General features: G+C 38.7%; 1 protein-coding gene across 2 annotated transcripts in view; it reads left to right on the top strand.

Moving 5' to 3' along the window:
- Positions 1 to 25,511, top strand: part of SLC1A3 (solute carrier family 1 member 3) — a 94,690-nt gene that overhangs the window by 7,169 nt on the left and 62,010 nt on the right. The window contains exons 1-2 of one of the 2 annotated variants that reach the window (XM_016142465.2): positions 9,471 to 9,595; positions 11,200 to 11,472. In XM_016142465.2, the coding sequence (XP_015997951.1) occupies positions 11,292 to 11,472 (181 nt within the window). In that variant the 5' untranslated portion in view covers positions 9,471 to 9,595; positions 11,200 to 11,291. Of the gene's footprint in view, positions 1 to 9,470; positions 9,596 to 11,199; positions 11,473 to 25,511 lie in introns of those variants that run through there. The other variant, XM_036225759.1, reaches the window with a different exon arrangement.

Below are 25,511 nucleotides of genomic sequence, written 5' to 3'. Positions count from 1 at the left end.
GAAGTAAAGAATTCTTAGTGATAAGACATTGGTAAAACCAGGTATTACTGATGGGTAAAAGGAATGCCAGAGAGGTAGCTCCAGCATTGACAGTTAAGTACCTCCTGGGATAGGGCCGGTTCCAGAAGGACTGTGGTAATTTGTAGTTTGTAGTAAAAGCAACAAGTAGTTAACCTGGGGTAAATTTACCCCTCAAGGAGTCTCCTTTCCTTAATCCCACCTCCAGACAGTTTAACTTCCAGGCAAACCCTGGGTTTGAAATAAATTGCGACCACATTGTAATCACTAAACTTTTCCAAAGCAATAGGCTTTCCCCTGGAAGCTCCATTTTTCTGGAAGAATTTGAAAACAGAACCAGCACTAAAAGTTCCGAGTCCTGTGGGATTTGGTGGAGGAAAGATGCAGGTATAAGCAGCCCTAGAGATGGGGAAACTCCAGCTACCATGTCAAGAGCATGAGGAGTGAACTCTGTCTCAAATATTACATTTGAAAAACATGGCAGACATCAAAAAAAAAAAAAAAAAAAAGGTACTCCAACAGATTAGCTAATAAAATTATTGACTCTCATCTATATATGGTCAAAGCTGTTTTTTCTAGTCTTTTCTATCTGCCTCATAAATGTCAGAAATTGTTACCCTTTGATGTATCTATTGCCCTGAAGCAGATCTTCCTCTAATGCAATAGAAGAAAACCAGGACTTTGACCAGAGTGAATACTGGGATGGAGGTAGGAGGGTGAGAAGACATTCTGTTTCTGCTGACAGAGATCCTGGACTATGGTAGAATGCTGGCCACCAGGGAGTTGTTCCCCCGATGTCTTCGTGACATTAGGATATATCCCTTTGGGCTCATAAAGATTGGTTAGTTCTTGGAAAGTCTTAGGGGCTGATTTTGTTGTGGTTGGTGTTATTGCTCATTACGACAGATTCTAGATAAAAGAATTTCACATTCTACAAAGTACATTAAAACAAGGCCGCCTTTGATTTTCAAAGTCCCACCTAAGTATTTCTTTTCAACCCGAGACATGCTGTGACAGTGTCATCAAGAAAGCAAGGTATACGAGTCGTTTCTACTTTCTTACTTCTTACTTCTCTACTTGCCCAAAACATGCTTTGCTCTGCCTTTTTGATCTTTTATTTCACTTTTGCGATGTATTTATCGCCAGTCTGGGGTCCTTGCTGGTCCCCTCTCACACAACTCTGTGTCTTTGCTCCTGCTGGTTCTTCCACCTGGAATGACACTCCCGAGCCATTCCTAACTGTGGAAAAACTTCCTCATCTTTAGAATTCCTTCTGAAGTACTGGCTCCTCCATGAAACCCTGCCTTCTCCCCCCACACCTGGAATTAATCTTTCTCTCGTCTAGAGAATTTTATTTCTTAATCTCTCCTCAGGTCCTATTTTTCATGGATTTCACATATGTTTTCCCTACTTTATTGTAAGATCCATTTTGCCGCTCTGTGTGTAACCTCCCCCCCCCCTTCCTTCCAGTGCCTTTAAACATAGTGGGAACTTGTAGAATTCTGTGGGCAGCATTTTCACTGGGAGTGTTGGTTCCAGCAAAGCAGAATCGTGTGGCACTCAAGTGCCTAAGCTTTGAATGCAAGTGGCTTGGGGTGACATCCTGGTCCAACCACTTAACCAGCTTGTGACCTTGGCTGGTGGCTAATTTTCTCAGAACTTCAATTCCTTCATTGGTAAAGTGAGAATAATAAAACTTAGTAACAATAGAGTTGTTGTGACAAGTAAATGAGCCAAACTGTAAAGCACTTGGCACGGTGCCTCGCACATAGAAAAGACTTAATAAATGGTAGCCATTTTTATTATTATAACTGTTACCATTAGCATTAAACATCTGTGCAGAGATAAAAATATTCTCACTACATGTTAATCTGTTTACATAAATTGGGAGAGAATGGGCTGAAGAGGTGATTTTGCTAGCTCTGCCAATTTCAAAGACTCCTCCATAAAGAGTAATCACTTTATAACAGTGCTATCCAATAGAAATAAAACTCACACATGTAATTTAAAATTTTCTACTAGTCTGATTAAAAGAAGTAAAAAAAAAAAAAACAGATAAAATTGATTTCATTATATTCGAATATATTTTATTTAACCCGATCTCTAAAGTAGCATCATTACAACATGTAATCAATATAAGTAATTATTAATGAGATGCTTTACTTTTTTGGATTAAGTTTTCAAAATTCAATGTCTACTTAACACTTATAGCACATCTCAGTTTGCACTAGCCCATTCGGGTGTTTAATAGCAATACGTGGCTAGTGGCAGCCACACTGGATAACACAGCTTTATAACATTGTATTTAAAATGTCTGCCTTGCAAATGAGTCAAATCATACCAGGCTTTCACTGAATATAATTGGTGTTATAGGACAATATGTTTCCCTAAAAATGATTGGGGCCAGGAGTGAACACTCGGTTCTGATCTTGACTTTAACATTCACTTGCTTGACTTTGGGCAAACTCTTCATTGGGCTGTACTTCATTTCCCACATCTGTCCTAAGGCTTATTTAGGCCACAAGCCTCCCCCCCCCCCCAAAATATGACTAGTCCCTCAGCCCAGGCTGTCTCATCACTACCCACCGACTGAGGCCTACACTTGAGATCTGAAATGTATACTCCCAGATTACCTGTGGTGGAACTTACTAAAACAAGTAATACCTCTATAAGATTTATTAATTAAGGTATCACTAATACTGTGGGGTTCTTAGAGTTTACTTTAGGCCTTTGTCTTTTCCTCGGAGGTTATTCCAGCTTATGAGAATATTATTCTTAGAATTTGAGTACTTTGAATTACCTGATCCAGTTGTTTTCATGTCTTGCCCTGGGAACTCAGGATCCGGATGCTGGCAGTCAGAGCAAAGGAAGCGGGATGGGGAAGGGAAGCCAGGGGAAGGGCAAATCTAGTGGCTCTGGGCTCCCTACCCCCCACCATTAGGCTTATCCTTCATGCTCCATATTGCTGTTTGTTTCATCATGAGATTTTATTCGAACAAAGGGTTACAAAAAAGTTTGAAACCCAGTTCTTATGTCACCTTTCATTTAGAGGGGAGGACCACAATATTTACCCAAATTTACACAACCCAGTTTAAGTGTATTTTTCTTTAATACCATATCACCTCTCTTGTTTTCGCCTGTTGATGTTAAGAGATTTTGAAAAACTTACAGACTTCCACAATTCTAATAGAAATAAACACCCTTTCACAACTGAGGCCTGTTGACAGGAATTAAGTGGTCACCCTGAGTTAATTTCACTTCAGCAGGTGTGATTTTGTGTGGGGAGGCAGCTGGGTGAGGAAGGAGGCAGCAATCCCCTTACCTGACCAAGGCAAGTGGGATCACTAGGCTGGAATCTTTCTTCCCTGGTCTTACTACTTAGGGTCAGTCCTTTAACACAACATTAACGGAAGATGGACCTTGACTCAGCAGCACAACACAAATCTTGAACGTATGTTTGAAAGCAGAAAATAATTTTACTCTGACCTTACCCCAGATTACTATAATAGCATCTAATGACTAAAAATTATTTCAGCTGCTGAAGTTGGTTTGTGTTCAAAGCCCAGACAGTTTCTACCATTCACCCTGTTTTCTCAACTCAAAGCTGCATTTTCTCTTGCTTAAAAAATTTGCATATTTTCTCAGTGCCTGTTTCTGACTCACAATAAACAATGCCCAGACCTCCTGCCAAAAGAATGTCCAAATGTGAAATAGTTGCTATAATAGTCGTTTTTGTGATGGCTACTTTGAGTTGTATGCTTTTAAATTATAATTACTTTTTTTCGTACAAAAGATGTGTATCCATCTTGATTGCTGTAATCATGATTCTATACGAGCAAACACTTATTAAAGATTCATGTCATCACTGTGCTTCATAAAACCCGTGCCCTTCAATAGCTTCCTTTGGTGACTGTTTATATGTTTGTGTTTAATTCGTGGCAGAGAAATCTAATGAGAAGCCATTAATCATTGAGTGAATATAAAAATTTGTCTTTACTAAATAGAACAAAGTGAATAGGGCAAGCCCATTATTGGCATGACATGATTTAGAACCATAGAATGTTAATAAGGAAAGTGACTTGAGAAAAATAAACTAGCCGAACCTCATTTTACAGATGATATTGAAAATTGAAAGAGGAGGCACACGTGGTTTAGTGATTACAAACACAATGGGAGCAGAAATGGGGGGAACCAAGCTGTAAACCTAGACCTGGTACTAAGGAATCATGGCACAAGCCAACTTACTTCACTTCCTCATTCATCCTTGTTTTCAAAGATGATGGGTTGAATCCATGATTCAGCGAAGTGCCTCAGGGGCTCTGAAGTGCCTGAGATAGGCTCTGACTCCCACTTCCACCCATTCAATTAGAGCAGCCCCTCTTGGATCTATTTATATTGCAGTGATAAAAAAGGGAATTCTTTGGCTTTTTTTCCCCCTGTTTTTAAGTTTGATGTCCTTTCTTCAAGTCTTAGGATTGGAGATGGACTGATGAGCTTGCTTGTATTTGTGGCTATGTTGTGTTCATTTACTCATGCAGCAACTCTTGACTGAGCACCAGCTGTACTGGTTACTGAGTATAGCAATAGCTATAAACACAGGCTCTGCTTTCAAGGATCTCACAGACCAGGAAGGGAAAGTTACAGAACATGGTGGAATCACTCTGGAAAGTTAGGCCAAGGGAGCCTTGGGAGCGCATAGGAGGGGCAGTCAACCCTGAGAAGGAGAGGTTTAGGATTGACTTTCCTGAAGAAATTACAATAACCTTCCTTTTAAAGTTCTTTACTTTCTTTTCCAACTGTCTTTAATAAAGCTACTGGGACTTCTTTGGGGAAAAGGTGAGAAACTAAAGGTCTAAGAACTGTCAAGAACACTTGTCATTCACTGACTGGAATCCTGGGCAAGTTACTTAATCCCTATAAAGCTCCATGTCAACATCTGGATATATAAGACTAGTGATAATAGAATGTACCTCAAAGCATTGTCACAAAGGTTAAATTAGATACTATGTGTAAATGTGCTTATAAAACTATAAAGTCTTATAAAAATGTGGACTATTATCACTAACACTCTGCTGAAGGCTTTAATTCCAATTAACTTACACAATCTTTCCCAACTAAACCAAAATTATGGTCCTTCAGAGGTTTGGTTCATTTGAGTAACTAGGAAAAATGCCATTTCCCAATGTAAGTCACACTTAATAGCAATAACACTTGTGAAATCTCCATTAAAAAGCAGACTCTCCTTAGTTTTAATATGGAGAAAATGCATTAAATTTATTTTGACCACCATTATGTCCAACTCTTAGCTAACTTATGATAATAATGGTTGGTATAACTTCCCACCTTCTGTGGCTCTATTTAGGGGGCTCCTCTGGTTCTTTTTCCCCTTTTTGTTGGGGTCCTCCAGGCCTCTGTCCTTGCTCAGACTGCTTCTCAAACCCCATCAGAGATCAAAACATTAGGACGTGCTAGGGGAACACACCGGCATTAAAATGAGTAAAGTGGGCAGGTGAAATGACCTGGAGAGTACACACCTCATCTGATGGAGGCGGTCTCATCTTAAGCTAATCTGTCCCTGGATGGGCCTCCATATTGTGAGATTGTATTTTTCAACACATTTTTTTTTTTTATGTGAGTGTGAACAATACCAGTTTGCAAATGTTCTTCCTCCTTGTGGCTCCTTAATTCAAGTCATATTCACTTAAAGGGTTTGCATCAACCTAAAAGTAAAATCACTCCTGTGCTTTAATCCTATGGCTCACTTTTACCTAGAAGTAGAGTTAAAGTTCTTTAATTTGGTGTTTTGGGTCCTCTGTACATATAATGTTGAGCAAGGCACAGCTCCTTCAAGGAGCTCTCCGTCTCGTAAGGAGACCTGGTAAATAGGCCTCAGCACAGAGGTCCCATGACTCTCTGTGGGGCCCTGCCACTGGACACTGCAAAATGATGTGTGTGTTTGTGGGTTCCTGGAGGAAAGGGACTGGTATTTGGAGCCCAGTTCTTGCTTGAAGTTTGTTGAATGAGTGAATGAATAAATGAATGAATATGATAAAAGTTAATTATAGTTCATCTTTCTGGGTTTTTCAGGCTTCATATGGGCTTAATATAAGTCAGTTAAAAATCCAACCGACCAAAATTCACAGGTTTTTTTATCGCTTTTCCTTTTACATTCAAACCCGAGACAGAAAAAGTTCAAGAGAAACTAATGAAAACTAACAACCACAAGTACTACTCTCCTCTCACTATTTCTGGTACTTCCACTGGGGTTAAATCTGGTCTCATTCATTGTCATAACATTCTATAATTTCCAAATTCTAGAGAGAGAATTGACACTCTTTGTGAGGATCCTACCATGTAAGCTATTTGAACAAGAAATGACAAAATCCTTTGTGAAATCAAAAATAAAAGTGGAAAATATTTAATAAATATTAGAAGTTTTTCTAATCCATTTTCTTCCCCAAATTCCAGAATTCCCTTATCCTGAATGCTAAAACTTTGACTGTTCTGTACTGTTACAGCACTTCCTTGTCAATCATGACCCCTCACACTACAAACTAATGAATGGGAATGGTCCATTTAAGGAGAGGTTGGATTTGAAGAGATTAAGAAGTACAAATTGGTAGTTATGAAATAGTCATATGAGTATAAAGTACAGCATAGGGAATGTAGTCAATGATAGTGTAATAACTATACTATATGTATAGTGTATCCATATACACTATAATGCCAGGCGGGTACCAGACTAATCGGGGTGATCACTTTGTAAATTACATAAATGACTAACTACTATGCTGCTCATCTGAAACTAATATAAAATAATATTGACTGTCAACTTAATTGAAAAATAAAAATAATAATTTAAAAAACAAAAATAAATTTGGAGAAAAAATAAAATAAAAGCAACTAATGTTGGTGTCTCACCAAAAAAAAAAAAAAAAAAGAATTTCTTAAATGTACTTTATGAATAGTATGTTTAGTATGTTCAAAGAAAATCCTTGGAAGGCTTTTCAAAAGGAGCAACATTTGCCACATATGTTTTTTTTCACTCTGAAATACCAAAATTAATATGAATTCCTGGCTCTGTGCTCTTACCTAGAGTAGCTTTAAATGAAATACAGAAGCTCGCTCATAATTTTTTAATCTTTCATTTATTTAGTATTTCCATGAAGGAAAATGTTTTAATGCTGAAGGGTTTTATTTATAAAATAGGGGGAAAGGCATAAATATGTGTTGAGTAAACCCAGGTTGCCCCAAGGGCGTATTATTGTTACAGCTTCCCAAAAGAGAAAGTGGTGCTTAAAAGAAGTAATTTCCAATATTTTCCCTAGACTAAAACCTTGTAATTCAAATGAACTCTGAACTGAGACTCTTTGCATCTCATTTTCTCATTAGGTTTTATTACAGCCAACAAAATTTTCAGTGGTGAATTACTTCTCAAGCGTACACCAGACTCCCATAATGTCTGTGCAAACTGAAATAATGAAATAGTTTTTAACCGAGCTTTAGAGATTAGGAAAAAAGTGGGGGGAGAAGGGGAAGGAGGTCCTAAAGCCTTCTCATCTCTGTGCTAACCAAAGTATGGTTTTTCTAGTTCCTTTCCTTGCCTATGAAAAACAGGATTAAAAAGTAGAAATGTCACTTGGCTTGAAATTCTATTTAAAATCATTTCAAGATTTCTCTTTTAAATTCCTTTGAAATACAAGTCGATTTCGCCAAAAAAGAAAAAAAGAAAAAAAAAATGTGGACGAATTAGTCTTAAACCCATGGCTCAGATAGGACTTAGTATAGTAAATAAATGCTTTAAAATGTAGTCGTGGTGTTAAGAAATGACTTCTGCTCCATGAACCTAGGCCAGAAGTGCAGACATGAAAACTAATAGTTTGGTTTTAACACAGAAGTTTGGAAAGTATTTTATTTCATACTCTTATGCCATCTATTTATAAGAGTTATTTAAAGTTTACTAGGTATCAGGTATAAAAAATTGGTTCTTGTCCTCAAAGAACTTATAATTTAGTTGAGAAACCAAAATTTAACGTAATTTTTAAAAGAAAAGAGCAGAAGAAGACAGTATAATTAAGTGTTAAACAATGTGGTACAGATGCTAAGTGACCTAGGATATCAGTGAAAAACAAAAATCACCGAGGGCTGATATACCGTCAAGTATATATTTTCAATAACCTCTTAAAAGGATGCCATGTTATACTTGCTGCTAATTTGTAATTTTAAAGTATTTGCATGATTCTCCATTGCTTTCCAAACAGTAGCTGTTCAAAAGGGCACACATGGAACCGTTGACCCTGGCAGGGGATACATCTTTACACTCCCCCGTGGATTTGCTAACGATGGAAAAAGACATACTTCCTTTTTGGATGACATGTACAAAACTAAGTAGATTTTTCATTGGGAATATGAGATTTAATGAACAGAAATACAGACCCCTGACTATAGGTTTTGATATGAGTTTTTGTTTCTATTAAACTTTATTCTTCATGTTGAACAAGTTCTAAGTTTTGGAGCTGAGTCAGGCTCAAAAAAAAATTTTTTTTTTAATTTAAAATCTATTCTCATAATCAATTTTCCTTCTTAAGAAAAATGCTCTAAAAGTGCAAGTTACAGTCTCAAGGCAATGAGAATTTTCTAGTTCCTAAAAATGATTGGGGTTGGGGAGGGTTGGATACATTTAGCACCTTTTAAAATTGAGGCATCTATCTTCACAGCAAGTTATCTTTGGGAATCACAAAATTTCAAATGTGTATTTACACTCTTGGTCTTAAAATGCTTTTTACTTTATAGTTTAGCAAAGATCCTGGTCTGTGTTTCTGACTATTTTAGTCTTTGCAAGGCAGGCAGTTTGAACTAAATTAGATTTGTTATAATAGAGTTTAAACTGCTTAAACAGAGGCATGTCTCATCTTGTGTTTTGAGTAACTTTAGGCAAGTTTAGAGAATTGTAGTAAGCACCTTTTTTTTTTTTTTTTTTTTTGCCCCTCCATACTTGTGTTCTGAGTCTTCCCAAGAAATGTCACTTATTTCCCCAATTCTAAAAAGAGGGACTCTTTCATAACAGTTGTACAACCAGGCAAAACAGCACACTCTCATGTTTCCTCAAGGGGAGGAAACCTGTAATAATGTGAGATAATTAAATTTAGCGTTAGAAAAGTCTTTTTGAAACGTTCTAATCAAGACTTCCAGCTTTCTGAGAGTGTGTGTGCTTTATTCTTCAATTCTTCCTGGTCTCGATTTTGCATTTCTAATGAAAGTGAACTGACAAAGCGTGAAAGTGGTGTAAGGAGCAAAACAAAGCCACCAAGCATGCTCTAGTGCGCCAAGATTAATCAATATTCCAGAAACCTCGGACTTCCCCCGTCCTTTCCCTGCAGTGTTTTCATTTTTCCACACTCCCCCTTTCCCGGGCACAGACTCCGCCCCTTTTCTTAAGTTGCCCTGATAGTAACTTGCAGTTTCAGAGCACATGCATGCCTGGCTCACTGCGTTTTGCTACGCCGCTGCTACCTGCCGGGAAATTCACCTTGTCATTGCCTGGGGTATCTCCCACCCCTTACAAAATCAGAACAAGGTAAGTCCGACATCCTGTATTCCCGCTGGGTGTAATTTCTCGTTCCACTTCTGTGTCAGTGGATTTTTGCCTCCCTAGCAGAGGAGCAGCGAGAGTAAAAGCTAGCCATTTTGGTAGATAAAGTCCATGTTAGTAATTTAATGTCATCGCATGTGGTGTCTATTTATGCCCTCTGTTAATGTGGCGTTGAGTCATTCAAGGGCGGATTAGGGTCAGATTGTGGTTAGAGTTCTAGAAACAATCAAGGCTGAGCTGGTCTGCTTTAAAAATGACTGACTGGCTGGTAAAAGGAATCAGAGATTAGTAAAACTAACTAACTAACTAAATAAATCTGGTCTCTTGTGTCTCCTCTTCTTCATTTCTCCCTAAACTTTTAATCTGCTGTGAGGTCTTAAACAAATCGTAAGTCTTATTACGTCTGACCTCACCCAGTGATTTTATTTAAAAGTCAAAACTGTTAAGGCAAATCTTTTCTTTCCACGCTTGGATTTGCCAAAAGCTCCCGAGGAGTCCTTTGCAGTTACCTCCCCCACAGACGCACACGCTGGCTACTTGCGTCCAGATACACACGTCCTCAGGCAGGACTGATTTTTACTTGCATTGCTCCATGGGAAAGATTATGGATAAGAAATCTTGTAAAGTAGCAGGAGGTATCCCTTGATGTTTCGAAACGTCGGGTTTCCACCAAGAAGAGATTTACTCAGATATAGTCGAACAACCCAGGAGCACTTTAAAGAAACTGGAAACCACACACTGTAATGTTTGGAATGAAAATCAGATTCATCTCCTCATCAGTTCTAAAAATCCTAAATTTTAAAATACTTAGAAGCTGGTAATAAATAGTTTCCTCAGAAGACTTCAGTATGTTTGCCACAAAGACAAATAGTATTTAGGACATCTACTTGTAACAAAAATTAATTGTGATTTTAGAGTATTTATAGATGTGCCCAGAGTACTTTGCTTACTTCACAGGAAAACTTTTTAAATTACTCTGAGAAATAGTTAAATGTCTTTCCCCAGGTCCTGTGGCTACTTGTGTTCTTTTCATGGCCATATCACTCTTTGATAATATCATGGAGTTTTTTCTTAATGAAGAAAATAGTTACTTTATTATATATAACAGAAAGCTCCAACTGTGAAATATCAATATATTAATCCACTTTATTGACCTGGTTATACCTTCGCCATATATACAGCATCAGCCATCAAGTAATTATTATTTCCTGTGCATTCAATTCAGTTGGACATTTATTGAGAGTGAACACTGTACAAAGTACTCAGCTAGATTCTGGGGGAAAGGGAGAAGGTTGAGGGTCAGTCAACCCGCCTCTGATGAACCCTTTTATAGCCTCTTTGGAGGGAGAAAGACACATTTTTAAAAATAGAACACAAATGTCTGCTCATATATTCTGAATTTATGCACACTTCTCCCACGTGGTCCAGTAAAATATGCACATTCTAGCCTTGAAACCTGGCATTGTGACTTTCTGGCCCCTGACTCCTACTGAGTTTATGCAGTTTAACAACAGCTTCTTCTGGTGTGGAGCTCACTGATTTCTCACCCCTGGAGGCTCTAACTCTTGTCTCTTTCTCTCCTGCTTTAGTTGAGTTCTCTAATATCGAAGAGGTCTGACTGTCTGGGGGTGATTCCAAGACATTGAAGTAAGAAGAAGAGACACTTCTAAAGAAGTAAAATATGACTAAAAGCAATGGAGAAGAGCCCAGGATGGGAGGCAGGATGGAGAGATTCCAGCAAGGAGTTCGTAAACGCACACTCTTGGCCAAGAAGAAAGTGCAGAACATCACAAAGGAGGACGTTAAAAGTTACCTATTTCGGAATGCTTTTGTACTGCTCACTGTCACAGCAGTCATTGTAGGTAAGTCATTTGATAACAACTGAAAAAAAACCTGGATCTTGTTTCTCTGGGGTATCTGGCTGCCTGGGAATATTATCAGATGAACTGATTGTAGGTATTCAAAATGATAACCCAGGTTTTCTTCTAAATTTGAAGCTCCTCCCCCTCTCCCACCATTAAATGACAGTCTGTGGCATTGCATGTTTGGAGCAATAAACACATGGGAATCTAAAAGAAGCATTATTAGGCATTATGCAAATCAAATGATCGTGTGGAAAGGGAAGTAAATCAAATGTTTTCCCATCGCATGTAAGGACAAAAGGGTGATCATTTCATCATTAGGCCTGAGCAGTTAAATAACAATAAAAATAAGCAAGCCTCTAGATTTGGCCAAAATGTCATCATTATACAATGTAACTTTCACATAAAACTAGTACACCCAATTAGTACACCCAAAAAGCGATACAGGTCCCTAATAGTAATTATATTCTAACTGGTGCTGACTTGAAGTTGAGTACCTAACATCTAGACATAAAGGCCAAATCTTTTACGTATTTGTACTTTTTCATAAAGTGACTGGGAAAGGTAAGTTGGGGAAAATGTTAACACAGATCTCTTTCATTCGTTGCCTTGAAGTGCTTGCCATAAATAGCTATACCTTTTTTGAAACATTTCAGCCTCTTACAAATTTAGCATTGTTGACAGCGATCTATACTAATCAAACAGTATTGTTTTGTTTGATTTATTGATATCTGAAATTATAGTTTACTATTTATGGGTGGCATTGATTCTCCTTTAAAATATAGCTGAAAAAACTACTTACGTACTTGGAAATTTTAACTGAACTCATATAGAAATCTTTTGGCTGATAAACATGTAAATCAATGCCATGCTGTAAAAACAAACATACAAACAAACAAACAAAACTTTAACTCAAATTTCTAATAATCTTCCACCAAAAAAAAAGGCATTTGTATATAGTTTTAATCTCTTCTTTGGTGTTTACCATGATCACTATCACATATAAAAAGGTAATGACAAAAACTAAGAAAATTCTGTAGCATATAAATGTAATTATAACTTTATCCAAAAAAAAGGAAAAATAATATTCTTAAATTGCAGACAAATAGGAATATAGCAGAAGAGTAGTTTGCCACAAGACCTTAGGTACATTCCTGTTCAACATCTTTGGCTCCTTTTAGTAATAGTTGATGAAAAATGACTATTCAGTTCATTTCAGAGGTATTCAAAGAGAAAGTGTCTTGATGACTCAAGGAAATTAATGACTTTCTTTAGTGGGCTCCTAGGTTTGAAAACATTCCTGGAAGAAGTATTTCAGTATTTTGTCATTGTCTCTGACACTGATGTGTAATGCAGTATGTCACCTCATTTTTTGTTTGAATTATAGTTGTCAAAATAAGCAATAGCTACATAATAATAATGAACTTTTACATATAGTAGTATTCCAGCTACATAATAATAATGAACTTTTACATATAGTAGTATTCCAGCTGGAATACTATATATGTAAAATATTTTACATATATGTAAAATATTTTACATATTTTACATACATTTTACATATATGTAAAATATGTAGGTATTTTACATATATTAGCTTATTTAATCCTTAAGCAAGCCTATGAAGTGAGTGGGTAGGAATGATTATGATCTTCATTTTATAGATAAGGAGACTGATCATGGAGAAATCAAGCAACTTTCCCAAAGTCATGCAGCTAGTAAATGCTAGAGTGAGAAATCAAACTCAGGCTGTCTGGTGCCAGAGGCCATTCTCTCAGCCACTCTGCATCCTGCCTCTCTGCTCTGCTGACTAGTTGACATCTTGTGAGAGATGTCAAGAGGAGAAATGCTGCTATGTGTTGGTGGAGGCCAATTAGCAAGTCATTGCTGGATGCATTCACATAGCATTGTCATTTTACTATGTGATTTGCCCAATTAAATTCAGCAGAAAACTTATACTCCTCCTACAAATGATTAAACTACATCCCTCTCATTCATTTAACAACTACCTATTTATTTTGCAATCCTATATGTATAATAATAGAGATTTGTGATACTGGAGTATGTTTGGAAAAGATGCAGAAATGCTTATTCAAATGGTATTCTAAACACAAGAAGAGATCAAATTCTAGGACAGAAATGTTTCAGTTAAATAGAGGAATGAAGAGTAATAAAACCTGAACATGGAAAGCAGATTGGTGGATAAGGAAGTTCCTGTGTGATTACAAAGAAATAACATCTCTAAAAGAAGGAAGATGCCAGGATTTGAGAGTCCATTTTCTCTATGTGTTCTGGCATCATTTCCCAGCCCAAAGAGAACTTTCCTAAGATTTGTGAGAACTGCAATGAGTTGGCTGAACTGTGGTAGATAACTTGGCAGGATGCCCTCATGGTTGGCTTTTCTAATGAAAACTGAGGAGGTAGAGTAACAAGAAGAAGGCACTAACAAAGAAACAAATAAAAAGAGCTCATTGACAGTCAGAGAGACCACTGAGTGTACACCAAAAACTTGGCGTCACAAACAGACAACTTAGTAGCAAACAATTTAGGAGAGAAGGAAGAACCCTTCAGTTTCACTTAGCTTGTCACTTGGTACTACCATGTTTATGTCACCCTACAAGAAATAATAGGGAGAGAACATCTCTGAACACCAACGCTCCAATTTGTTTGCTGCAGCATAGGAATAAACTAGAAAGATGCTAGCAAGGAAGAATAAAATAGTTATTTTCCCAAAAGATGAGAACTATAGCTGTTACTTAGTTCTCAAATTCTTAGGTCTAATCAATTTTTGTAAAAAAGACTGGGAAAAGCTATATATTGGGGAAAATTTTTTGTTCAATCTATTTTGTTTTGTCTTCTATTAATACAAAGGAATGTACATTTGGTATGTAGAAATGAAAACTAGAAAATATCATGGAAGAGAAGTAGAGAAATGTAAATCCGTATATTCAGAATAAAGCAGAGAATTGTAAATAATTTAGTACCAATTCCTCTGCCAGTATAGGCATAGAACCCCTTGTCCAACTTGGTGTCTAAGCATTGACATTTCTAATCTCATTTCTAAGCGATATCAAAGTCCGAATGGGCCATACCCATGTAACAAAGCCCATGTAATGGGAGCAGGTAGTGCCAAGTGCTAAGTCCCTTTAAGAGAATTCATTATTAAAGCCTTAGATAAAGTGTCTTCCAGGGCTGTTGCAGACATCTGTCTAACAAGACCACACTGAGACGAGTGGTTACTGTCTTTCTTCCTCCAGGAAGCACTTTCTTGTTTCAAACTGTGCTAACTTGTGTTTGAGTGACCTCAGACATCTTGCTGAAATCAGGGAGAGTCCTTTGTTGTTATGTTCAGGTCACAGAATGCCCACTCTTTCCCAGTCTGGGGAACGACAAGCACAATGAAAATAAAATATCAGGCCAACGAAGAAATGGATCATAAGATCAGCTGCAAGGGAAAGGAATCTGTAAATAGAACTGCATAGAACTGGATGATGGTTTTACCTGAGAGAGTTCACAAAAAGTAACTAGCACCTTCCTCTGCTGTTGGTCTACACACACACACACACACAGAGTTTATGTTTGGATTGTCTTTTATATGGGTTTGAGAGAAATTGGTGACTTAGCGGAAAAGAAAACATACTGACTAAATGTGCCCACCACTCCCTAGTAATCTTTGGCGATAAATTTAAATGGCTCTAAAATTCAGTGCAATTCCATAGTATCTCTAAAGAATGTATGTATAAGAAACTGGTCACCGTGGCTGCCTCTTGAGATTAGAGCTGGGTGTCTGGGGAACGGCATGGAAGGAATATTACTTTAAATAAGTTTCTGTCTGGTTTGAATGCATTAACCAGATTCATATTTTATCGGCTATTATCCAGTATCTGCTAACTAAGCAAGTTAATTATTTTTTTTCAGAGATTCAATGCTATTCAGCAAGTTAACAACTATTGAATTTTGTGTGTCTGCCCTGCACTATGTGGTGGGGAGTCTCTGCCCTCGAGTGGTTTAGAAGGAGAGATGGATGGAAATGAGATGACAAAGGAATATACAAAGTTCAGAGGTAGTAATAGGAAAGTTTGTAATGAACTCTAAACATGTTTTTAAAGGAGATCATATCATGCATACAGTTCTACACAATATGCAATGTCTTTCTGTATTGGCATTTTAGAGGTTCTACTTTCTTATTAACGACCACATTGGGAGGCCTCGATGTGTCCCTGGGGGGAAAAACATGTTGCTCTAGACCTGGCATATGCCAGCTGTATTATTTAGTAGCCGTGTGATCCTAAAGAAGGCATTTCACTGCTCTAAGCCTCGGTTTCCTCATCTATCATTACACATATAATATACATTGCAGTTTTACACTGTGTGCCAAGCACCATTGTTAGTATATAGCTTTATTTAACATTCACAATAAGCCAGAGTTGGAGGTGTTTTTATTCTCGATTTACAGATATGAAAACTGAAGCTGAGATACTTATCCCACAGTTGATGCGCATTGATTGGGATTCAAATCCACCTTCTTGGCTCAGTGTTCACACTCTAATCCACCACACTGTTCTGAGTGCTGGTTTCTGCTCTCAGGGAATGTTCATTCTTGTTTTATTATAGCAAGTAGTTAAGGATGTGCATTGATGCGTCAACAGAAGGGATGGAAAGGAAAAGTTGAATGGAGACCTCATTACGAGGGTCTCCCTGAGTCCTGATGATTGATTGCCTGTGAGAGTTCACAGAAAAGGTGGACTCTAAGCTGATAGTCCAATTTCTGGCTTTGGTGACCGAGTGGTGATGGTGCCACCAGTAAAGGTAGAGTACAGGGATGAGAGACAGGGAATAATAAGCTTAGTTTGGTTCATGTTGAGTTCAGGGTGCAGGATACCACTGCAGTGAAGATACAGTGCAAGAGGCTCCCCATAAAGATTCGGAAAGAATTCCTGTCCTCTCCAGACTGAACAAGGGCAGGTTCTGTCTTCGAATGTTAAATGAATAATGATCAATGAACCAAACTATCTTACTGCAGAAGCTACCAAGTAAGTGAGAATATTCTCAGATCACTATCAACTCTAGAGACTTTCTTTATTACTAAAATCAATCATCTCCCAGGAATGCTGCAGTAGTTTTGTGTTTCTCAGACACTTATGCAATATCTAGCTGGAGAACTATCAGCTGCTTCACGGAAATAACTGATAGTGGGTCCAGACTGGCAAACTACTTGGGTTAGTGGTGTGGGCACAGTCTGGTTATCATGCCGACAACCTCTCAGCTTACTAAGAAAAAGGCATCTCCACACAGGTTTGACAACAGGAATCCAGAGAATGGTGAACAGATTTCTGGGTTCAGATTTATGATTTCTTCAACACTTCCTGGGAATGAGAAGGTAAAGAGAGAGCTTCAGGAAGCTGGGGGAAGGGTGGCTCCCTAGATAGCTATTCCCATCACTCACAGACGCTCTCTAGGCAGAGGGCTGGGAGGGAACGGCTAGGCCTTCAGAACCAAGTAGTGGACTTGCAATGCACTGCTCTGGAAACGTGACAGAGGACTAGACTGCAAGGCCTAGAGTCTGATTTATCTCTTCTTCATCTTCTCCCCCAGGGAGCAGAAATACAGAAATTTGTCAGAGACAGGAATACCTGACATGTGTTCATGGCACACTTGGATCCAGCCCTCTCTCCCACCTTCTCAAAAACCATTCTAGGGAGCTGCCTTCCCTTGTGGGGGTAGAGTCCAGTACAGTATCGGAGAGTGGATCAGAGCTATGGATTCTGGAGCCAGACACTTAGCTTTATGTCCCACTTCTGGAATTGAGCCTCTATTTCTTAAGGTGTAAAATAAAATAATTATAACACCTCTTTGCCAAGATTTGTATCCCGGTTCTGCCACTTACAAGCATGCAGCCTTAAACAATTTCTCACATGCTTGGCAGATAAAATAGAAACGGTAGAATCTGTAACCCCTTGTCTTTTGCTTCTGTCTTTCCTATGGCGTCAAGTGAAAAGACACGCCGATTCGATGACACTGAGACCCAGGGATGTAAGGAGAACAGGGAGAAGGAAAAGAAGAAGATGGTCACCTGGTTTAGGTCTAGAAGTGGCTTTTATGTCCTTGCTTAGAGAAGAGAGCCAAGAGAGTTGTAGGAAGAGACTTAATAGTTGTCAAGGGCTTTGAGAGGCAGAGATGAAAAGCCTCAGAGTAAGTGATACCGTCATAATCAGTCTCTTACCTACCTGGCCTGCTGAGACAAAGCAGAAAGTAATCCCCAGGCAGCTGTTATCACAATACAGAGAGCTCAATGGAGGGCGTGCCTGACGGCAGATGTCTCTCTCAGGAAAATGAGAAAATGTTTTCAGTAAATGTTTTAAGATACTCGGTAGTGCACTTTTGTTCATACCACTTGGGACCTATCTGAGAGCTTACCACCTCTCTGGTTTCTCCTTTTCTCCAGTGTCCTTGTGTCTACTGCTCATTAACTGTCACCCCCATCAGAGTAGGGGCAGACAAGATAAGGGGTTCTGGAAACTTAGGAGGAATGTTGCTAGTTTCTAAGAGTTGGTAAAAGTTACTTTGAAGTAGAGGGTAGAAGACAATGTTGTTCCAAGCTTATCTCTGGATTTTATTTTGCTCTCCTTTCTTCCTGCTAATTTAGATAATGAGAAAACTGAGCAGGCAATTTCAAATTTGTTTCTCTTTCAAGTAGGTAATCAAATAAGCAGGTGTGTCCAGAACAATTACCGGCAGTAATAATACCTTTCATTGTTGCAGTGTTACGGTTTACAAAGCACTGTCCCAGTTGCACTCTGTAGCAATGTAAGTTCGTGGCCAGTTCATCCCCGTTCTGATCAGTATCTGCAAATGTCTGGAATGCAGCTGAGAAAGCACTGAGAATCCAAGTCCTGGTTACAGACCCAGCACTGCCATCAACTAACTCACTTCATGATTTAAGACAAATCTCTCAGCCTCATATTTTTTCATCAGCAAAGGACATTTGGACTAATGTCTGCTTCCAACTCCAAAATTGTCCAACTTGCCTTCCCCTAAATCAGAATGCGTGAATACGATACACAAGTGTTTTCTTTTCAGTCCATGACGCTATACAATTGGAAAGACCTTTTCCCTATACTGATTATCTCCCAACCCATCCTAGCCAGTGTCTCCAATCTAACAAGAATCTCTTGCTTTGAATGCTTGAGGACCATCGAGCTGTGGACTCTGGATATGATGATCAATGTTTCCCCACCCATATTTGAGGACATAGCTGAGGCACACCTCTGCAGAAGCCACTTCTGCTCCTGAGTCTTCTGCCCACTTCTCATAAATCAGAGAAGGAATATCATAGACCTTTGTCTTCACCAAAGACCAAACAAGGCTGTGAAGAGCCCACACTGTTGGAAGAGGCAACTGGAATCTAAGAACCATCTCTTCCAAGCTGTACATTCCAGATGTTGGAGCACTTGATATTTCTGGAACACTGGGGTGCTATCATTCATCGAGTATTTGGTCTGGTAGCTCGGTGAGCTGTATCATTGCTGGGAGAGGAGGAAACACACACAGTACTTCAGGACACAAAGTTTAGCCATTGTGCTCACTGAGGATAAAAATTAGAAGTTTTATGTTAAGTGTCAGTGCTATCAAAATTGCTCAGAGCTCATTCCCTAGACCAAGAATATTCCCATCACTATGCCCGATCAAGAGATGTGCTCAAGTGGTTTTGGAACTAAAAGAGAATAAAACCCGCAAAACTAGATAAAAGAAGACAGACCCTGGAGGAATTAAGATAGAGTAGGGGAAAGGCACTCCTTTTTTTCCTCTGTGTATCATATCAAAGATTCAAAGGTAAATTTAGGAGCACTGAGTGGAAAAGCACACTTAAGTTTTGAATTTCAAGACTGAGTTTCTGTCTCCAGAGAGAGCAACTCCATTCTTCTGGTCCCCAAAGAAACTTCTCCAGTTCTCCAAGATTCAGGCCACAAACTGCTGCTGCTTCCCAGAGAGAAAACAGTGGGCTATTAGCGAGAAACTTTGTATTCAGAATCTCGCAGGATGAGGCTCATTTATCCCTAATGAGAGCAGAGATGCACAATCACTGCCCTTCTCACCCTGAAAAGATGGCGCCTGCTTTTAGACACATTGCCTTACTTGAAAGTCCATCTGTAAAGCAAGGAAGGCAAAACCTCAGGGATACATGTATGTGCTTGCCGGTGTCTTCAGCTTGTTGATGAACGTGAAGGTAAAGGCATTTGGAAGGAAATGATGAGTCTTGGAAGAGAGTGCCTCTGACCAAAATTGTCTTCTTATCTATTTATTTTTGTGTTCTTAGGTTTGGTTGTTTTTTTTTGTTGTTTTTTTTTTGTTGTTGTTGTTGTTGTTTTGTTTTTTAAGACAAATGAAGTAGTCATGTTAACAAAGCTGAGATTCCGTAAACTTCCCAGGCCTCTCTCTGTGAGTTCTGGTGTTGCGATGCTTTACACAGCATGATGAGCGAGTGTGTTACCTCTGCAGAGTAGTTTACAATATGAATTTTCAGCTTTGGTGGCTTTGAACTCCAAGGGCTAATTGGTTGAAGTAGCACATGAGTCTATAACGATTGAGTTCAAAGTTTTCCCATAGATTCACTTCTCCAGAATAAGAGCTGTTGGGTCAGAAAGTGATCTACTTACTGTAAATCTTAGCACAACTAGTGACTTTCTTCTCCGTGGCCCAAACTAAGTAAATTCATTGTTACAGCAAATTGAAGCAGGTTTGAGGCGAAACCAACCCAGACCAAAAGTGACTTTTTAGAAAGGTCCAGGCATCTAGGAGAAAAGATGTAGAATAGAATTCAGTAAGATATTTTTTAATTGTGGACCACTTTTTGCTTTTTTATTTTGTTATTTTACTTATGAAGTAAATCAATTTATACTGCTCCAAATCAAAAAATACAAAAGGTATGGAATGAAAGTATCCCACCCACCCATGAGCCCCAGTTTACCCTGTTATCAGTTCCTGTGTGTCTTTAGAGTACTTTTTTGAGCATAAAAATAAATACATATTTCCCCTTTTTTTCTTGCCTTTTGTATATAAATGGTAGCATAGTGTACACAGCCCGCTTCACACCTTGCTTATTTCACTTTACAATCTTTCTTGGATATCATCCCTAATTAAAACATAAAGAGCCTCCTCGATCTCTGTTGAGGCTGCATTGCATGGGTGAACCACAGTGTATTTAAGCAATTCCCAGTTGGTGGATGCTTGGATTCTTTCCAACCCTTAGACGTTATTTTTTAAATGATGTAATGAATAATCCTGTACAAAAGTTATTTCACCTGAATAAAGTGTATCTGTGAGATTCATTTCTAGAAGTGATATTGCTTAGACTAAAGGTATACGCATTTGTGATTTCGATAAGTATTGCTCATATGTACCCTATAAAGGTTGTGATTTACGCTCCCAAATTGTGGGATTTAAAAAAGAGTTTGCCCCGCTGCCGCCACTGCCAGGGGTAAGGATGAGCGGCCGTTGTCGTTTGTATGGGTTGGCGAGCATATGACAGACAAGTCGAGGGCATAAGAGGAACTTAGAAAGTTTTGCATTACAGTTCACTTCCAGTTTCTACTCACTCAGAGCAGTATTTTTTTTTTTTTTTTCACCAGAAAGGAAGACAACTGGTTCTGATGATTTTAGTTGCTGTTTCTAAAATAGATTATTTTAAATGACAATGGATTGGACCTTTAAAAGACCTGTAGGATTATTTGTAAATTAAATTGCCATTCTACAGTAGCCTATGTTAGTGCAATTTTCGGAAGCCATCACCAGGCTTTTCAGAACTCCAATGTTCTTCTGATACAGTTGTTTCTTAGCGTTGCATGCCATGTGGATTTGAGTCTGCATCTGCACCTTGCTTGGTCATCTGTCACCCAGAGTTGGTTCATCTGGGCACCAGTGGTGGAATAAGGCTGGAGCAGGTATTTCCCACCTCCAGCAACAGGAAATACCAAAGGACAAAAGAATGAGCCAAGCCAGGGTTCAAATCTCCGAAGGATGTGGGAACAGAGGAGTGGGGGAGGGTTGAAAAATTGCCTCACACAGTAGCTTCTCACCAGAAAATGCCTGAAGTTTGGCCTGAAACAAAAGCCCAAGAACCAGCGGACCCCTTAGGCAAGTAAATTCACCATTATGCCCTTGCTCTCTTTGTAAATACAAGCTAATGGAACTCTATGTCTACCAGCTTCATTAGGCTGGCATGAGACAGGCTTATGACTTCTCCAAATTGAACTACTATTTAGCCGAGTTCTGAAATAGAAACTTATTTGATCTCTCGATTATTTATTGCACACCTGTCATAATAACTGTAATGGCAAAACTGATCAAGCATTTTTGACTTATTAATGCAATGCTTTCATATGCATTATCAAGGACTTTAGAATTCATTAGAAGAAACAAGATAAATTCATATAAAGCGGCTAAGATTTATAATTTTTTTTTTGTTTACATGGTTCTTTTAAATGTAGAATATTTAGCTGAGAATATTGAAGTTCAAGAGGATCTTAGATACTGCCTGCTCGGATCTATCCCTCCTATTTTTCAGGTTAAAAATAAGTTAAGAGGCCCAAAATGATTATGTAATTTGAATATAGAGGCTGTGGAAACAAGCAAATCAAAGTTTGAAACCCCATTCTGCCAATATCACTTAATGGCCATGTAACCTTGGACAAATGGCTTATTCTGTCTAGGGCTCAGTCTCTTCATCCCTGAGATGGTGATATTAAATCCTGTAGGATATATATGAAGATTCAATCATTTAATTAAAGTATCTACAAGCATAGTGTACTTGCAGTATCAGGCCCAGAACCTCGTCTCTGACTCTTAGTCCATGATCTGTGTACAGCATGGTATTTGTTGTCCTTCATACTCAAAAATCCTGCCTTGTGAGAGAATCAAGGATCAGAAGCTGTCACTTCTAAGTTGTGAATCTAGAAATCTAAGCATAAGAGCAATTATAGTTCAGTTAAGAACCGGTTTCACAGATCATGAGAGAGAAATCACAGTTTGGGAAAGAGGGCTGTTCCTAAGGGTAGGCTCTCATGCTCATGGAGAGCAGTAGGAGATAAGATTCACAACAGAATAAAGTGATTCCACCATCCAGGAAACTGTTCAGCCCCAGATAGGGGCAGGCACTGATGAATACTGATCATCTGAAAGAGAATAAGTCATCCTGTTCATTCGATATATTGAGCACTGATTATGTGCCAGGAACTGTTTTAAGGGTTTAATATACATCAGTGAACAAAACTGAAAAAAAGAAAATTTCTTGGATCTTATATTTTAGCAGGCAGAGACAACAATAAACAATGAGCATAATAAATTTAAAAATTGAATTATACTTTGGAAGGTAATAAGAACTATTGAAACACGTAAAGCCATATCCGGGAGAAGAAGGTTCAGGATAGGCCTTATTAAGAAGATAACATTTGAACTAAGTCTTAAAGAAAGTAAACCTTGTGAATATCTGGGAAGAGAGTTCTAGGCAGAAGGGAGATCCAGTACAAGGGCCATAAAATGGGATCATGTCTCAGGTGGCAGAGGAACACCAAGGAGGCAAATGTTGAACAGAGGTGAGGGGGAGCGGAGTAGGAGATGAGTTCTGAGTGTGAGGAGCTAGGGGAGCAGACCTGGTACAGCCATTGACCGGCCTTAGGCTTTCACTCCACAGAGACTGGAAGCCAGTGGAGAGCGCAGAGAGGAGTGACATTCCGACCTAGGTTTTAAAAGTTTCCTTCTGGGTATTACGTTGGGAATAGACTGTAGGGAGTCCAAAGTGGAAGCAGAGATACCAGTTGGAAGGCTCCTGAAATTGTCCCGGCAAGAAGGAGGGTGATGGTTAAATTCTGGAGACTTCTTTGTTTATAAATTAGGGAGAGAAAACCTGAGGCATAAGGAAGGTCCTCTAGAGAGTTAAAGGCAGGGCCAGGACTAGAATCCTGGCATTGCTTGTTCACCAAACATCCAGAGAGCATCTTCTCTATGAGTGTGTCTGTATATCACAGAACGAGCAGCTTGGTGAGGAGGCCTAGAGGCTTCGCAGGTTAGACAGATCCCTAACCACCCTCTGCGGCTCACTTGTGAGTGTAGGTGGGACCTGTGACTTTGCTTCTAACCAATAGAATATGGCGAAGGTGACGAATGTCACCCCTGTGATTTCGGTATGTCATACATTAAATCGAATATGTTATGTCTAACGATTGTTGTAACCTTAAAGTAGTGCTAGGGTTTTTGTTTTGATTTGCTTTGCTTTTTGTTTTATTTTTGTTATTTGTTTTTTTTTTTTTTTTTTGTTACAAAAATGAAAAAATTCCTAGCTAGGGATAGTATTTTGTCATGTAAAACCAGTGGTGCACTATCAACAAAAATATTTATTACTATTATTTTTTTGAGCTATCTTGCATACAAGTGGCAAGCATAGTCCCCTTTCTGGCTAAAAAGCTATAGGCCTAGCTTTTTCTGAGTATGAGTTTGAATGACCTTTGACTGGTTTGCAATGTAAATGCTAGAAGAACTAGTGGACCCATTTCGAGTGGGCGTATTTGATAGTTTTCTTATGTCCGGCTTCAGAATGTGAGCTCCTTCTCTCAAGATCAATGCCGCTATTACTTTCAGATTCTCTTCTGGCCTCTGAGCTCTTTGGGGGCATCATCTCCTTTTCTGAAGAATTTTGCCTTCTGAGTAATAATTCTAGAAGGCTTTGTTCTACCAATCTATTCATGACAGAATTTGGAGCTGAGGTAGGAACTTTAGTAAAATTTTACTATTTCAAACTCTAGCATTTACCGAAAGATAAATGGGGTGATTTGGTCCAAATTTTACCTCAAATTGTGCCTCATTCTTTTACTCTTAACTCTTTTCTTGCTTTTTAATATTTTCAATAATTTTTTTCAGATTTAATATGGACCAACTTCGTAAAATATTTCTTTAGCTTTTTAACTCCTGTGTGTTTGGCTTTCAAAAGCAAGCACGTAATGTGTTCTCTCTGAGGCTTCTGTGTGCACATTGTGTCTTAGTTTAGAAAGCAAAGTGATATTTAATCTTCGAAAGAAGTGTTTGTTGTGTAGACTCCCCAGGGGAAACAGTGAACCCCTGAAGTACTCCCTTCTTGAGCTTTTCACATTTGGAGAGGGGAAAAAAATTAAATAAAAATACATCTGTGTTCATGGCGTTCAACCAGCGGAGTTACTTTTGATCACCTGAAACACTCCAGTTACGATATTTACTAGATTCTAGAAATCTTCAAATATTAAAACAGGAGTGTTGGAAGACTGTTGACTGAGCTGTTGCTTGTGACATCTATGCTCTACGTGGTGTCACCAAGATGGAAACTTTGTGAAGTTTCCGTCAGCTCCAGCAAATCCTGTGGGGAAGTCGTTCTGGTTATTGTTGTTATTTTTTGCAGAGTAATCAATAATAAAGCATCTGTTCTTTCACACTAAAGATTTGGTGGCCGTAAAGGTTTTTATTAGCTCTGGGAACATCAATCAATGCGCTTCAGATAAGTGCTCACTAATGGGGCTCAGTTCTGCAGAGGCAATGTGCTGTGTTACCTACCAAAGGGAAGCAGGCCTCCCGTGCCCCACTACCTCGAATTGATCGGAAGGGCAGAGTGTAGGGGGCTCTGAGAAGCCTGTGCATCAGGCCGTGAGAATGTGTTTCAGGAAAGGTTGTTTTTTTTGTTTGTTTGTTTGTTTGTTTGTTTGTCATGGCTGGGCTGGAATGTAATCAGAAACCTGAACTGCTTACCCAAAAAAGTGGTCTTTGCATTCAGATCATGTCCCCTTGCTTTGATGCCGATAGTTGGCTGAGCTTAGCACTTCTGACTTTTGCCTGTCAGAGCAATAAGCTGAAGAAAAATGTCTTTTGTTTACTCATTCAATGAATGAATTGAAAAACAGTAGACGTTGACTTCATTAAGTAAAGTCAACAAAACCTGTGCCCAACTTAAGCTCTCCATTTAGTTAACCTCATTCAAAATAGAACGAAAAGGTAAGCAAAAGGTTGTGTACTAACGTAGG

Source organism: Rousettus aegyptiacus, unplaced genomic scaffold, assembly GCF_014176215.1.
Source record: "Rousettus aegyptiacus isolate mRouAeg1 unplaced genomic scaffold, mRouAeg1.p scaffold_m13_p_8, whole genome shotgun sequence".
NCBI lineage: Eukaryota > Metazoa > Chordata > Mammalia > Chiroptera > Pteropodidae > Rousettus > Rousettus aegyptiacus.
This window is presented reverse-complemented; position numbering and strand designations above follow the sequence as displayed.